General features: G+C 38.4%; 1 protein-coding gene across 4 annotated transcripts in view; it reads left to right on the top strand.

Moving 5' to 3' along the window:
* Positions 1–12,947, top strand: part of LOC131035922 (uncharacterized) — a 284,939-nt gene extending 271,992 nt beyond the window's left edge. For all 4 annotated transcript variants that reach the window (XM_057967692.2, XM_057967691.2, XM_057967693.2 and 1 more), the window contains exon 17: positions 12,470–12,947. In XM_057967692.2, the coding sequence (XP_057823675.2) occupies positions 12,470–12,571 (102 nt within the window). In that variant the 3' untranslated portion in view covers positions 12,572–12,947. The remainder of the gene's footprint in view (positions 1–12,469) is intronic.
* The last annotated feature ends 212 nt before the right edge of the window (positions 12,948–13,159 follow it).

The raw sequence follows: 13,159 nt of genomic DNA on the forward strand, positions 1-13,159 counted from the left end.
TCCTCAACTGTGGCATGGTCTGTAGAAGGTCGGATACCCGTACGGGTATTGTGGTCTGTAACATCTGCTTAATGATAATTTTCTCCGGTCCTGACTAGAGTGGTGTACTGGTAGCCGGGTGCGAGGCCCTCCGCTCTTCTGCCACCGCACGCTCAATATCCGCCCTTGCTTCCTGGAGTCTTTCCTTCTCCGTGTGAGGGTCAGGATACATGGCTTTTTTGTTTTGCAATCTTGTGATTGCCAATACGCCTTCCCTCAGTCCTTCCACTTCCAGCATATTCACCCCTTTTTGCCTTGGGCAGTCTATGTCCTCATGATTTCCTGGACCGCACCATTTGCACAGCAAACTTCCTGCGTCTCCCCCGTTTTGACATTCCCGCGCAAAGTGACCCCATTCATTGCACTTCCTACATTGAATCATGGGTCATCCCTTCGCGTCATATTGAATTCTGCTCCTTGGCGTGTTATTATTGGACCTATTGTTACCCTGCCGATTGTTTTTGTATCCTCCAGGAAAGGCGTCAGAGTTTCTTGCCGGCTTCGGAGGTGTCACTGGCGGTGTGGCTTGGTCGAGCTGGGCGTAGAGCACTTGTGTGCTCCATGTTTTCAAGTTGTACGGGCATTCCTTAATGGAATGTCCCATTACTTGGCAGATGTCACAGAAGGCTTTGCGGGGACAACTCCCCTTAGTGTGTCCTTCCGTCTTGCAGTCAATGCACCATAGCTCCTTTCCTTCCCTGCCACCTTCTTTGTTAGCCTTTAGTTCTTTCATCATTCTTATCATATCTCTTTGGAGTGCTTGCACGGTTTTGGACTCCCCATCACTGTCTTCATCCGTACTATCACCATCGCTCACCCGGCGCTTCCCTCGAGATGTCTTATTTTTGCTTTCAATATCCATCGCATGGTTGTATGCTTCATATAAGAGGGCGGGGGGACCACCTTCATCTTCCGTCTGAGGGATGGTACCAATCCTTCAACGAACCATCTCTTCTTGAGGCCATCAGCTGGCTGGTTCCCCATTTTATTGAGCAGTTCCCTCAGCCTTCTACTATATGCCCGCACGCTTTCACTTTTTCCCTGCTTGGTATTGTAAATCTCCGCCACAATTTCATTGTCGTCCCGTAGGAGTTTGAACTCCTCTTCGAAAGCCTTCTTCAGACTGTTCCAAGACGTTTTATACTAGGCATCCAGGTCCATATACCAGTCAATGGCTATTCCTCGCAGAGTGGCTGGAAATGCCTTCAACCAGTAATCCCGATCGTCCTGGCCATTTGCCTCCCAAATGGTCACGCATGTCTTACAATGTCGTACGGGGTCCTCCGACCCATTGCCCATGAATTTTGGAAGCTTTTGTTTCTCTGGGGTGTGCCATTGTTCTTGCCTGGAGGGTTTTATGTAGCGCTTGGAAGTGACTATATGCCAGAAAGGTATTATGTGTCCGAGAGGTACCATACGCTCTTGGTCTGGTTGGGCCCCTGTCCGCAAGGCTTTGGTCACCCTCGCTCCTATAGTCCCTCCTTCCCGGGGTTTCTGGATCTGACCCTCCTATTTTGATGCCCTTTGACAAGGACAAATTCTTGATGCCAGATAATGTTGCTTCAAAAATAGTAGTGATCTCTTCGTGCAGGTCTCGTACCGCCTACTCTCCTTGTTTAGAATATTTCGACGGGTTGCTCTACGACTTGGCTCCGGAGTCCTCTTCACTTGACGTCGAGTGTGGGGCCTGGTCGGCGAGATCTTCCTCCGATACGTCTAGAAGTGGCAGGTTCCTGGCGACCTCGGCCAACTCCTTCCACATACACGGCCTTTGTCTCTCCCGACTACAACTCCGACTTCTGTTGTGTCTCTTCGAGTCAACAACCTCCCTTAGCCGCCGTCTCCTTTCGGCCTGTTCTTTTATGCGAAGAGATCTCCATACAGTTCCCTCGTCTACTCCTTCGGTGGCAGTGGTACGTTTGTCCTTGTTTGGCCATAGGGGCATCAATTGCCAGAGGTAGGGCATCAACTAGCCTCCCTCTCCTCTTCCTCCCTACGGCTCTGCTCCTCGTACCTTCGGAGTACTTGTTGCCAACGAAGTTCTCGTGTAGTTTCCTCCCTTAGGTCTTGAAGTGTAATCAGATTTTTGGCAAGCAACCTTGGAATACTTCCGAGTAGGTCAAAGACGAGAGTGCTAACGGTTATTGAAGTATCCAAAATATCCATACATAATCTCCCCTGCCGAGGTTCCATCCAAACAATATATAGACCCGACGGTTGGCCAAGTTGCCAACAGCCACCAACTCCCAACTACCTGACGAGAACCTCTCGGCGAACACAATCATAAACATCACATAAACACAATTATAACTATCATTCCTACTAACATTAGTTATTTACCCCTAACAAGGAATAGTTGGAATTCTATCACACAACTTATTGAATTTAGCCACACACTCCCGCATGGGTTCATGTGACTCTTTTTTCATTTGAGCCAACTGAGCTAACAATGCATGCACATCTTCTACAGGGTTGAATCTTTCTTCAAACTTTTCTTTAAGCGTGACCCAAGGTATAATCGAACTGGCAGAAATGTTATAAAACCAATCAGTTGCAATACCTTGGAGAGTTTCCACAAATAGCCTTACAGATACATCTTCGTATTCAACACCGTGAACACCACATGCAATGTAGAAAGCAGCAATGTGTTCGTCAAGGTGTTGCTGTCCATCTCCAAAGAACATGGGAAAGCTCTTGCTCGAACCATCAGGAAGAGCATGTAATGGCGGAGTCAAATTTAACGGACCAAAACATTCCCCCAAGGCCCTTGAGCAGCCATCTTTCATATCCTTGGTGAAAGCTTGAAAAACTGCAATAAATGAAATTACGACGAATAGGATACCAGTATACTTCAAACAAAAGCATGAGGCTTTTGGATGCATATTGTATATCAGCAGAGTCGCCAATGGTGACTTGAATAGGTCAATTTGCTAAACAGGGATTCTAAGATAGAATTAACCAAATACTTCAAATCTCTTTTTTAGTAGAAACCCAAAAAAAGTTATTCCGAAAACAACAAGAAACTAGACTTCAAACGAAAGCATGACGCTTTCAAATACATTCGTGTCCCCAACAGAGTTGCCAAAAATTGTTGGTTGAAAATTTTGTACACCTGGGGTATGTGCAAAATTGTGGTTCCAGCCACAATGTGCGAGTATGATACTCTCATAATTTAGGGAAGGCTCCCCCTATCTACAAACTAAACTAATCTAATATGGGTGAGACAGCAGTCTTTCTTCTTCTTTCAAGAAAAACTACTCTCTTTTCTCTTCACAGAAAAGCAATAGCAATTGGAAATAAATAACAACAAATACATAAATGTGACTATTTTTGTAGGATTTTGGAACATAAAGGGAAGCAAAGTTTCCTTGAAGGCATAAAGACCTCTGTCACTTCCTTGGGATGGGAAAACAAAAATGAAAGCACAAAGTCTTCAACACTTCTACTGTCCTATCAACCTTTGTAGATGATTTTTCTAGTAACTAAGCACAATATGTAGCAGCTCAAAGTCTAACCACATGATGCACCTCTTATGCACAAACATAGAAAATAAAAGCAGCACAAAGTCTGCAAGTTACCCCTTTGCTTGAGCGTCCTACAATAGTTTCAGATGTGGCAAGCAGCTCAAAGTCTGCAGTATCAAATCTTAAAACCAATCTAAAATTCCAAACACAATAAGCAGCTCAAAGTCTGCAAGATTGAGCTTGAATCCCTCGTGTAACAACTCAAAACTCACAATCAATCTCTAGAAAATGTCGTCACGTCACGTAGCACCTTGAATCAACACAAAGTTTGAAAGCAATTTACCTCTTTTAATTGACTACAATCTGATTTACATCCAAGCTCAAAGTTTTATTGCATTGCCAAAAGATACAAATTACAATAGATCCCCTTAAGTATTTATAGGAGAGGAGGCTTGAGAAAAAGTTGGGAGGATCCCAACTAACTTGAGAAATACTCTCAACCACCATGACTTATTCCAACTACAGTCCTAATTCAACTCAACTTGTAGTTGCTTTACATGTAATTACATTTTAGAAAATGCAAATTACAAATGCATAATTAATCTAAGTGTCTAAAGAAACGACTCCAACTGCATCATCCTTTGTCTGTGATGATCTTCATGCCGCTTCAGGATGCTAGAACTTGAAGTATTCTGGATTGGTGAAGACATCTTGAACCGGAATGGGAATTTGCATCCTTAATGATCTTTATGTCCTTGGCCAACGAACTCCATCCTCATTTTCTTGCTTGGGGTAGTACTGGCTTTTCAGGAGGGAAATTCTTGCAAGGCTGAAGAAAGAAACCTATCTCTATTTTGAAAGCATTCTATGCTCTCAATCATTCACATCACTTATTCATCTCCTTGCATGGCTCCGTCATATTGTTGTTCTCTTTGTATCATCCTCCAATCTTGGAATCTGCTTGCAAAATAAGGCCCATGCCTTAATTTATTGATTGTGCAAACATGACTGGCATGGGAAGGGCTAAATTGATGCAAAAATGGGCTGACAAGTGAATTTCAGATTCTGGAAACTGCATTACATGTGTCGAAAAACAACAACATTAACTTGCAATTGTGGAGAACAAACATGCAACTTCATATGTGTAATGGGAAAACACAAGTTTGCACTTGTAATTGCATGCTAGAAACTCATTTTCAAGTGTTTTTGAGTGCATTTTTGACCAATTTCGGGTTTTGGAAGGCTGATTGCAAGTGAAGACACAACTGCAATCGGGTTTTAAAATTCCAGTTGCAAATGGACTTGTAATGGGAAAAATGATACCAACTGGTAATGGCAAACTTTATGTGACCATGGATAGATATGGAGAGGGACATTCTCATCTTGGCAATTTGGAAAATGGGAAAAACTCTTCAACATTGTAATTTTTGTAAAAAGAAGGTTAACTCTTTTTACCAAAGGGAAGGACAACATAACCAAAGCTACTTGTAATTAGGTTTTGAAATTCCGAATACAAGTAGAATTGAAAAGGGGGAAAATCTTGCACATTCACAAATTACTTTGCAAATAACTTATCAATTTGGAGAAGATCTTGAAGAAACCCGAAATCTGAGCAAGAGCAAATGCCCTAGATCAAAGCAAATGGACTTGAAAGAAACCGAAATGCTCTTTAAATAGGTTAGGAAGCCACCACATTATGATTGCAACCAGCAAACCAAATTGGTTTTGTCTTCAAATCTCCCCACTAAAAACAGCTTGCAGGAAGAAAGATACTTGATCTCAAACACTCATCAATGGGGGACGTGTTGCAAATTTGGCAAGGAGATTCATACCCCCAAAACATGGCAACACCCAGCAAAGATGTCTTCCAAAAACGTCTATAAAAACACCTTCTATAATGCAAAACGTGTTTGCCCAATCCGTTTTTGATGAAAAACGTGGCAACAAACATTAATCTCCAACGATTTTGCATGCATATTGGACTGATTTAGTGGAGAAACGCCATAAGAAACTGATTTGGAAGAACAAATGTGCAGATCGGGTTCTTCATTTGCAACTACATGCAAATTGTGCCCTCCAAAAGATGCATTCGGGTTTCTAAAACCCCTTTACAAGTTTTAAATTACATTATTTTTTCCTTCATTTGGGCAAATTCGAGTTTTAAAGGAAGAAGAACACAAAAACAAAGAGCAAAACAACTTGTAATAGGGAAATAAAATCCCCATTACAAGTTTTATAAACAAAACATAAAGGAACAAAAAGACTTGTAATGGGGAAATAAAATCCCCTTTACAAGTTAAAAATGACTTAAAAGGACATAAAACATGTGATAGGGAAATAAAAACCCTATTACAAGTAAAAAGAACATTAAAACTTGTTATAGAGAAAAAGAATCCCTACCATAACTTAAAATCACTTAAGTACGAACTTTTATAAGAAATTGCAAGTTCTTTTTAAACTTTGAATTTTAAATTCACTTGTAATTTGTCCAAAAGTTCCTACAATTTAAAAGACATAAAAAGCATGGGGGAAATAAAAAGTAAGTTACAAGTGACAAGTTTTAAATAAAGTGCACTTGTAATTGTTTTAAAACTTTCCTACAACACAAAAACAAAAGAAAATTAAAACTTGCAATCCAAAAGAAATTTCCCACCTACAATCAGGAAGAAAAAACCCGACATTGAAGGAAAGACATAGAAAACGAACTCGAAACGCGATGAAATTTGAAACGTGGATCGAGGATGGACCGAAGATTAGTCCAATCTAGCAAGAAGCAAGATTTTTGCCTCGAGAAGCGTGCCTTGAGATTAAAATCTTCAACCTGCACTGATTGCTTTGAAACCCGAAATTGCACAAGCAGCTAGGAAAATGAAGACCAAAACTCACCAAACCTTGGACAATGATGGCAAAGATACCCCCCAATGATTTGACACTAACAGATGTGAGTTTTGTACCTTGTAAAACATGCCTTGGAGACAAAAATGACACATTTTAAGCAAAATTTTTGCAAGGGTTGTCACATTTTTTAGGACAACAATAATGTTGATGCTTTTGAGGTGGATGAGGAGGCTCTCTAGAGCGAGTCTAAAGATGAGTTTCTATTGGACATTCTCCTTGAAGCTTGGCATCATAGTGCCTTCTCTGTCCCAAGCACTGATTTGATGGACATTCCTACCCTCTCCTCCAACTTTAGTCTATGTAGGGTCTTCCTTTCCCCTACTATGGCTTCTGCTTTGTCCTATTAAGGGCCTTCTTTAAGTAGAGGATTCGTGTGTTGATGTCTCTATTAGGGACCAGCAGGGTTGCTCTCCTTCCACTTAAGATTTTGTAATTTTTACGACTATTAATAAATTTAATATTATATTATGTTATTATTCTATTGTTTTAATCTTGTTATGTTATTAAAATTTAATAGTATTAAATTAGGGGAGCATAATGCTAACCTAACTAAGAGCTATTTAAAAATTACTTAAAGAGTAAAAGATTTTTAAGAGCATGTTTTTCTAGTATTGATGATATGAAGGCTCAAGAGATTGCTTCTCAAATTATTGGAGGGGCTCTTGAGATTCCTTTTATTCCCATGTCTAGGGATTTGGAGGAGCCTGTTCCTTTGGATGTTGCTTCTCTCAGAGTTGTTGGTGGTCCCCTTGTTGCCGACATTGTTTTTATTCGAAATAAGGAGTGCTATATGTTATTTGGTGGTTCCAATGATGTCAAGGTTTGGGGTACCCTTTGTAGATACCTCACTCTAGTGTTGATGGGGTTGAAACCTCAAATTGGTTGCCTCATGCTCCTGCTCCTTTCTCTCTAAGTATTCTTGGTGGATGGATAGATAGAGCTCCTGCAGGTTTGCATTATGCTCTCATTGGGAGATTTTTGGGCTTTAGACCGAATATTGACATTATTTGCAATTGGGCTTTTGATTGTGACAAGCTCCCAATCTTAGCATTGTTTCTCTAATGAATGGTTATCTATTATTCACTTTTCATTCCTTGGAGGACTTTACTCACGTTTGCCAAGGAGGTCCCTTGTTTTTGGGTAAGACCTTTCTTCATTTGCAACAACGGTATGCTGGTTTTGACGCTACCAAAATTATCTTCATCCCCATGTGGGTTTGTCTCCTAGAGCTCCCTTTGGAGTTTTGGAATGATATTATTAAAGGTATTACTGATTCTATTGTTGAGTTTATCACCTTTGACAATATTACTAAATCTAGAACCAACTTTCTTTTTGCTAGATTTTGTGTCGTGGTGGAGTTTGGTTTGATGTTTCCCAATTGTATGAAACTTTGCTCTAGGATTGGGGTTTAGAAGCAAGATCTACACTATGAGACCTCTCATCTATTCCACTTGCACAAGGTTGGGCACTTCTTCAAGATTTGTAACTATGATAGTCACGATATTGTGCATAGCAGTTAGGTCTCTTTAGAAGCGAGTTGTCTTTAGCCTCATATTGATAAGTTGGTCTTTGATTCTACAGTGTGTGAACAATTGGGCAATTATCCTATTTCTCCTAAGAAACAAACTATTATTGAGAGCCAATTCTACAGTGTGTGAATAAATGGGCAATTGCCCTATTTCTCTTAAGGAACAAACTATTATCGAGAGCCTTTCCATGGAAAACTCCATTGGTGACGACATTGAGTGCAAGATTAAAAGGAAAATTGTTGAAGCTCTTGGGAATCCTTTGGCTAAGTTTCCTAAGAAGATTGGGAGGTCTTAACACTCCTATCCTATCCCTTATTCGAAGCCCTGGTTGAATTTTGGTTTCAAGACATGTTGAATTTCTTGTAATTTTGACCAAAGTGCTTTTGATTGTGTTGTTGCTGTTTCTTTGGCCATTGGCTTGTTGCTTTGTAGTTGTTTTCAGTACGCTTATTGGTTTATGTCTCACTTCTAGTGAGACTCGTTTTGGTTTCCTCCTTGGCTTTTTTGCCTTCTTGGATTTTGTATTTGGGTTCATAGCTCCAATCAAAAGTGCTTACCCTAATCAAAACCTATCTATTATGCATTATATCTAAGGGAAAGAAGATTAAGATAATTTCATCATAGTCTTTATAAATCCACTCCATTATAATGGCAATTTTGAGTCATGGATCCTGAATTCCTTACCTCCCAAATGTTATGAATTAGAATGTTTCTTATAGGAATCAAATATGTCTTATGTTCAATTTGAAAGGCCAATAGTTAAGCATGAGTGAAACTCCCTAACTAATGATATTGTGAGCAGAATTGTAGCCATTGATCAACAATCATGAGTCAACATGTGTCCACAAGTTAAACTTATAAAGACTCAGAACTAAAATTGAGTTAAGCTAGATGTTATAAGGAGTCTCGTCTCTGAAAGAATTCCCGGAAGTAAAAATTTTAATACCCAGACTTGATGGCATTAGTACATCAAGATCATAGCAACCTCGCATCCATCAAGTGCTCTACGATATTTCTTTTCAGTTTCGGACTTCAATTGCCTTCAAAATTATGATGTAGCAGTGTTTTTACACCTACCTAATCAACACTATCTTGAAAATAGATAAGATTGAGTCATGGTTCATGGTTAAGTAAAGGTGCATTAGCTAGTAATGTTTCAAATGATAAATTTATACACAAAAAAAAAGTTATATATTTTTATGGTAGCCCAAATTATACTTAAAGTCATAATGAAGTGTCATGTTCCCGTCAAGGAATGTACCAGATCACAGCATTAATAAAAGCATGATCACAGCCTTACTGATTAAATCAAAATTGCAGTCTTAAATTATATTCTAGACAGCTGACTAAACGATGACAGTAGTTTAATTAAGAGTCATTTAATATTAATTTAAGGGAAAACATCATTAAGAATAAATAAAGAAAATACTTTAATAAAAGATAATTAGATTGTAATTAAGGGTCAAGAGTAGTGACTCTTTCAGAAGAGCAAAATAATAAAAAGGCATGACGACTCCCTCATATGGGAAGATATAAAAGGGAGAAGAGAACTTCATTTGAGAGGGGATAATTTGGGAATCAGAAGTGCAGATCTGATTGTGGAAGGTGGTGTCCCTTTCAAAGGGCATAAATAATGAAGAGCTGCACTCTTTCAAAGGGTGCTAATGGTGGAAAGGGTGTATCTCTTGCCAAAGGACATACATGATGAAGAGTTGTGACCTCTCCCTCACATTGAGAGATATAAAGGAAAGGAATCAAAGCATCCAGTAACATCACCATCAATCAGATCAGATCAGATCAGAACCGTTATTAAGTTACAGGCAGTAACATCTTTGTTCTTGGTGCTATGCATGGAGATGTGCTTAATATATGAAGCCTGATAATCTTCTTATGCAGAATTTAGTAGTAATATTAATATAGACTGCAATATGTATGACAGTCATACTTAATTTCATATACATTCATAGTACATGTAAGGCTGTAATATTAATAGACCATTCCTTAATACTTCTGCTAATGCCTATGGAGGATGGGAATGAATTGTGTAGGGAAAGGCGGTCTAAATCCTCTCAAGTCAGGCAATACCAAGATGGAGCAAGGACAGGTATGCCGGAAACCCCGAGGTAGTAGTCCCAAGATGGGCTAAGGGCCTGCATCCGGAAACCTTGAGGGAGCCTGCTTGTTGATTGGTCTCTAAGCATCCTAGCACAATAATTTTCCCTCCTCTGTTTGGGTTAGAGAAGTAACAGGGATAAGACCTTGATATATAGGGCCATGGAATTGTATTATTAAGAAGTAAATGCCTACTAATCTAAACATTTAATTAAGATGTTATAATATTTAATGATGCATTCAATAATATAGATTAATTGTTGATAAACAGCCTGCCTCCAAGTAGGGGACATTACATGAAGTGAGTCCTTCAAATATTGGAGCATATGTTTTCTAGTAGTCCATTCAACCATAAACTAAATTTGTCAATTGCAAAATAAGTATCAGGTCTAATATTGACCAAGTACATGAGAGAGCCTATCGACTAACTATATACAAAAGAATCCACCAAATCCAATTCTAATTCTATAGTCGATTTCAGATTTGGAACCATTGGAGTAAAGGGGGATACAATTGAACATCTAAAATAGTTTTGCAATATCCATACTTCAAGGTCCAAGAAATGGTGCATAAGGTAGATACCCTGCATATCAAATTTAGATGCCAACTCACTCTTGTACCTTCCAATGAGCTTCTTAATACTTCATATAAGAATTAGATTATTTACATACAAGACTAAAACTAATAGATTACACTTATCAAATGAATAATAAAGATTAGGATCTGCAATAGTTTTGATGAAGTGCAAGTTTTATACTCATCAACCCATGAGTAGCAAACGTAGGGTGCTTGCTTCAATCTATATAGTCTTTCTCAACCTATATACATGGGTTTCTCACCCATGTACCTTAATTCCTCTATGCAGATTTGTGGAAACTTCTTCCTCTATGATAAATTGTAAACAATATCACAATATATTGGTGAAAATTTTGGTCAGAAGTCACAATAAATGATATTTTGAAAAACTCAATTGTTTTAGGTATTGTAATATTTTGAAGATATTTGCTTCTATAACCCAAACCATAGTAGGACAACTAGGTAAGTACTTGGCTGACATACTACAACTCACGAGTTTTCCAACTTGCTGCACCAAATCAAGGGTGAGTCAAGTACGCAACCGAGTTTTCAATTAAGTCTCAAGAGTTCCTAGTGCAGACTCATGTGGCTATGGGATAAAATTGAACCCATGTGATTTTCATTGTTTCGCTTCATTTTTAGAGATTTTATGGGTCTTATTTTTGGAGCATAAAGTATATTAAACATTCAACATCCACATGACAAAAACACCCTAAAAGAAGAAATTGGAAAAATGAAGATTTGGTTAGAAATTGTGAGGACTTGGTGCTGGAGAAAAGTTGAAATAATAATGATGGCATTTGCCATGAAGGTCCATGTGGTCTCGAATGCCTTAATTTGGTCTTGGTGATGAGAGATCCACCCCTTGACCTTGCCTAGGGAACCAACCAAGGGTGCTGCCCTTAGGTTCTATGAGGAGCACTGCCCCTCAACCCCATTGGAGGTTCCACCCCTAGGCCCTTGCTTTTCATTGTCCCCAATTCCAAGCCCTTGGGCCTCCCTCTTCGGAGACTCCATGGAACTATCATTTATCGATTTGAAGGTCTTATGACACATAGTATTTGAATTGTGATAAATTGATGATCAAAATAATCTTATATGTTCTTAAAATGCAGTAGTGTCTATTTTTTGTGTAATCATACTTTTTGGTTTTTTCTTTTGCTTAATTTCACGGAGTCCCAAGTCTGAATCAAAATTTTGGGTTACCAGTATAATTTATATCATGTTTATAAATTTTATTTTCTAACAGGGCTTAGATGTAAAATTGACAGGATAAAAGCACAAGGGCTTTGTCATTAGTCATTTGAACTTCTAATAGAATAATAGATCAGTGGAAGCTTTATCTCAAAAAACCCTAGTAAAATAAAGAATGAAGTCAATCATGGCACCATTCTTGGTATCACAATACAAGTTGCAAGACAAAACAAATATAATCCTTTAAATCTTTGGATAGTAATCGTGCATGTAATTGTTGTTTGTGACCTCAGTATCAACCATTTGTAATTTTGTATCATTAGCCTGACCAAATTGGTAGATTTTTAACTTCATTTTCGGAAGTTTCTTAACTCCATCTCATCCATTCTTGTCTCAACTCAATGTAGTAACCACAAACATATGGCTTTACTTCTTTATATTATGATGAAGCTTCATTTTGAAACAACTTAGTGTTAATTAATTGTGGTGGTCTTAAAATGAAAGGTATACATTTCCAAAGTAGTTATGTTCCTATGTTTTTGTCTCGTTTCAATATATTTTCTGTATCTTTCATCTGGTGTGTACATCAGAACTCGAGGAAGCTTTTGACCATTAAAGATGGGATCTAGTCTTATGCATGACTTGGTGGCAATGCAGATTGTAACTGGAGATGGATGTGAGAACCTTACCAACTGCCCTCGAGAGACTTGGGAAATTGAAGCAGTAATGAATGGTGAGCCATGGCCTCTTAAAAGGTGAATCAGGTCACCTGTCGATAAATGTAGGAATCGCATCAGCTGCCCCTGTGAAAAGGAAAATGAAGCACTTGTGTGTGGTGAACCATGGTGTTTTATAAGTAAGCATTATGATGTTTTAAGAGTTCTGCAGTCCACGTCCATGTCATAACTCCTTTCTGAGGAGGAATAAACAGAAATGCATCTAAGTTAGATCTTACTGTGAAGCGACTGAAATTAGATCATTGGAACTCTACTTTTTAGTTGAATTTTTCAAGTACTGGAAAATTATTGCGTATCATTTCATTCACAAATAGACGCAGAAGTGTATGGTATTGACAAAAACTGCTAGAAAGCAATATTATTCAGAAATAAAAACAGGGATCATGTTATAAAAGAAATGCCGGAAAAAGTATATTTTTCTATCGACTATGTTTGCTATTATTAAAAATTAAAACTTTTAAAAATATATATACTGTCACAAATGTTGCATATAAATTTGTACCTCTTGCTGTGTTTGTACCTTTTTCTAGCTGAATCAGTTGAAAAATCCAATTTAAGATTTTAATTACATAAATGGAAACTTTTTTTTCTACTCTTCATTATAATTTTG

The sequence above is a fragment of the Cryptomeria japonica genome, chromosome 3, assembly GCF_030272615.1.
Source record: "Cryptomeria japonica chromosome 3, Sugi_1.0, whole genome shotgun sequence".
Lineage (NCBI taxonomy): Eukaryota > Viridiplantae > Streptophyta > Pinopsida > Cupressales > Cupressaceae > Cryptomeria > Cryptomeria japonica.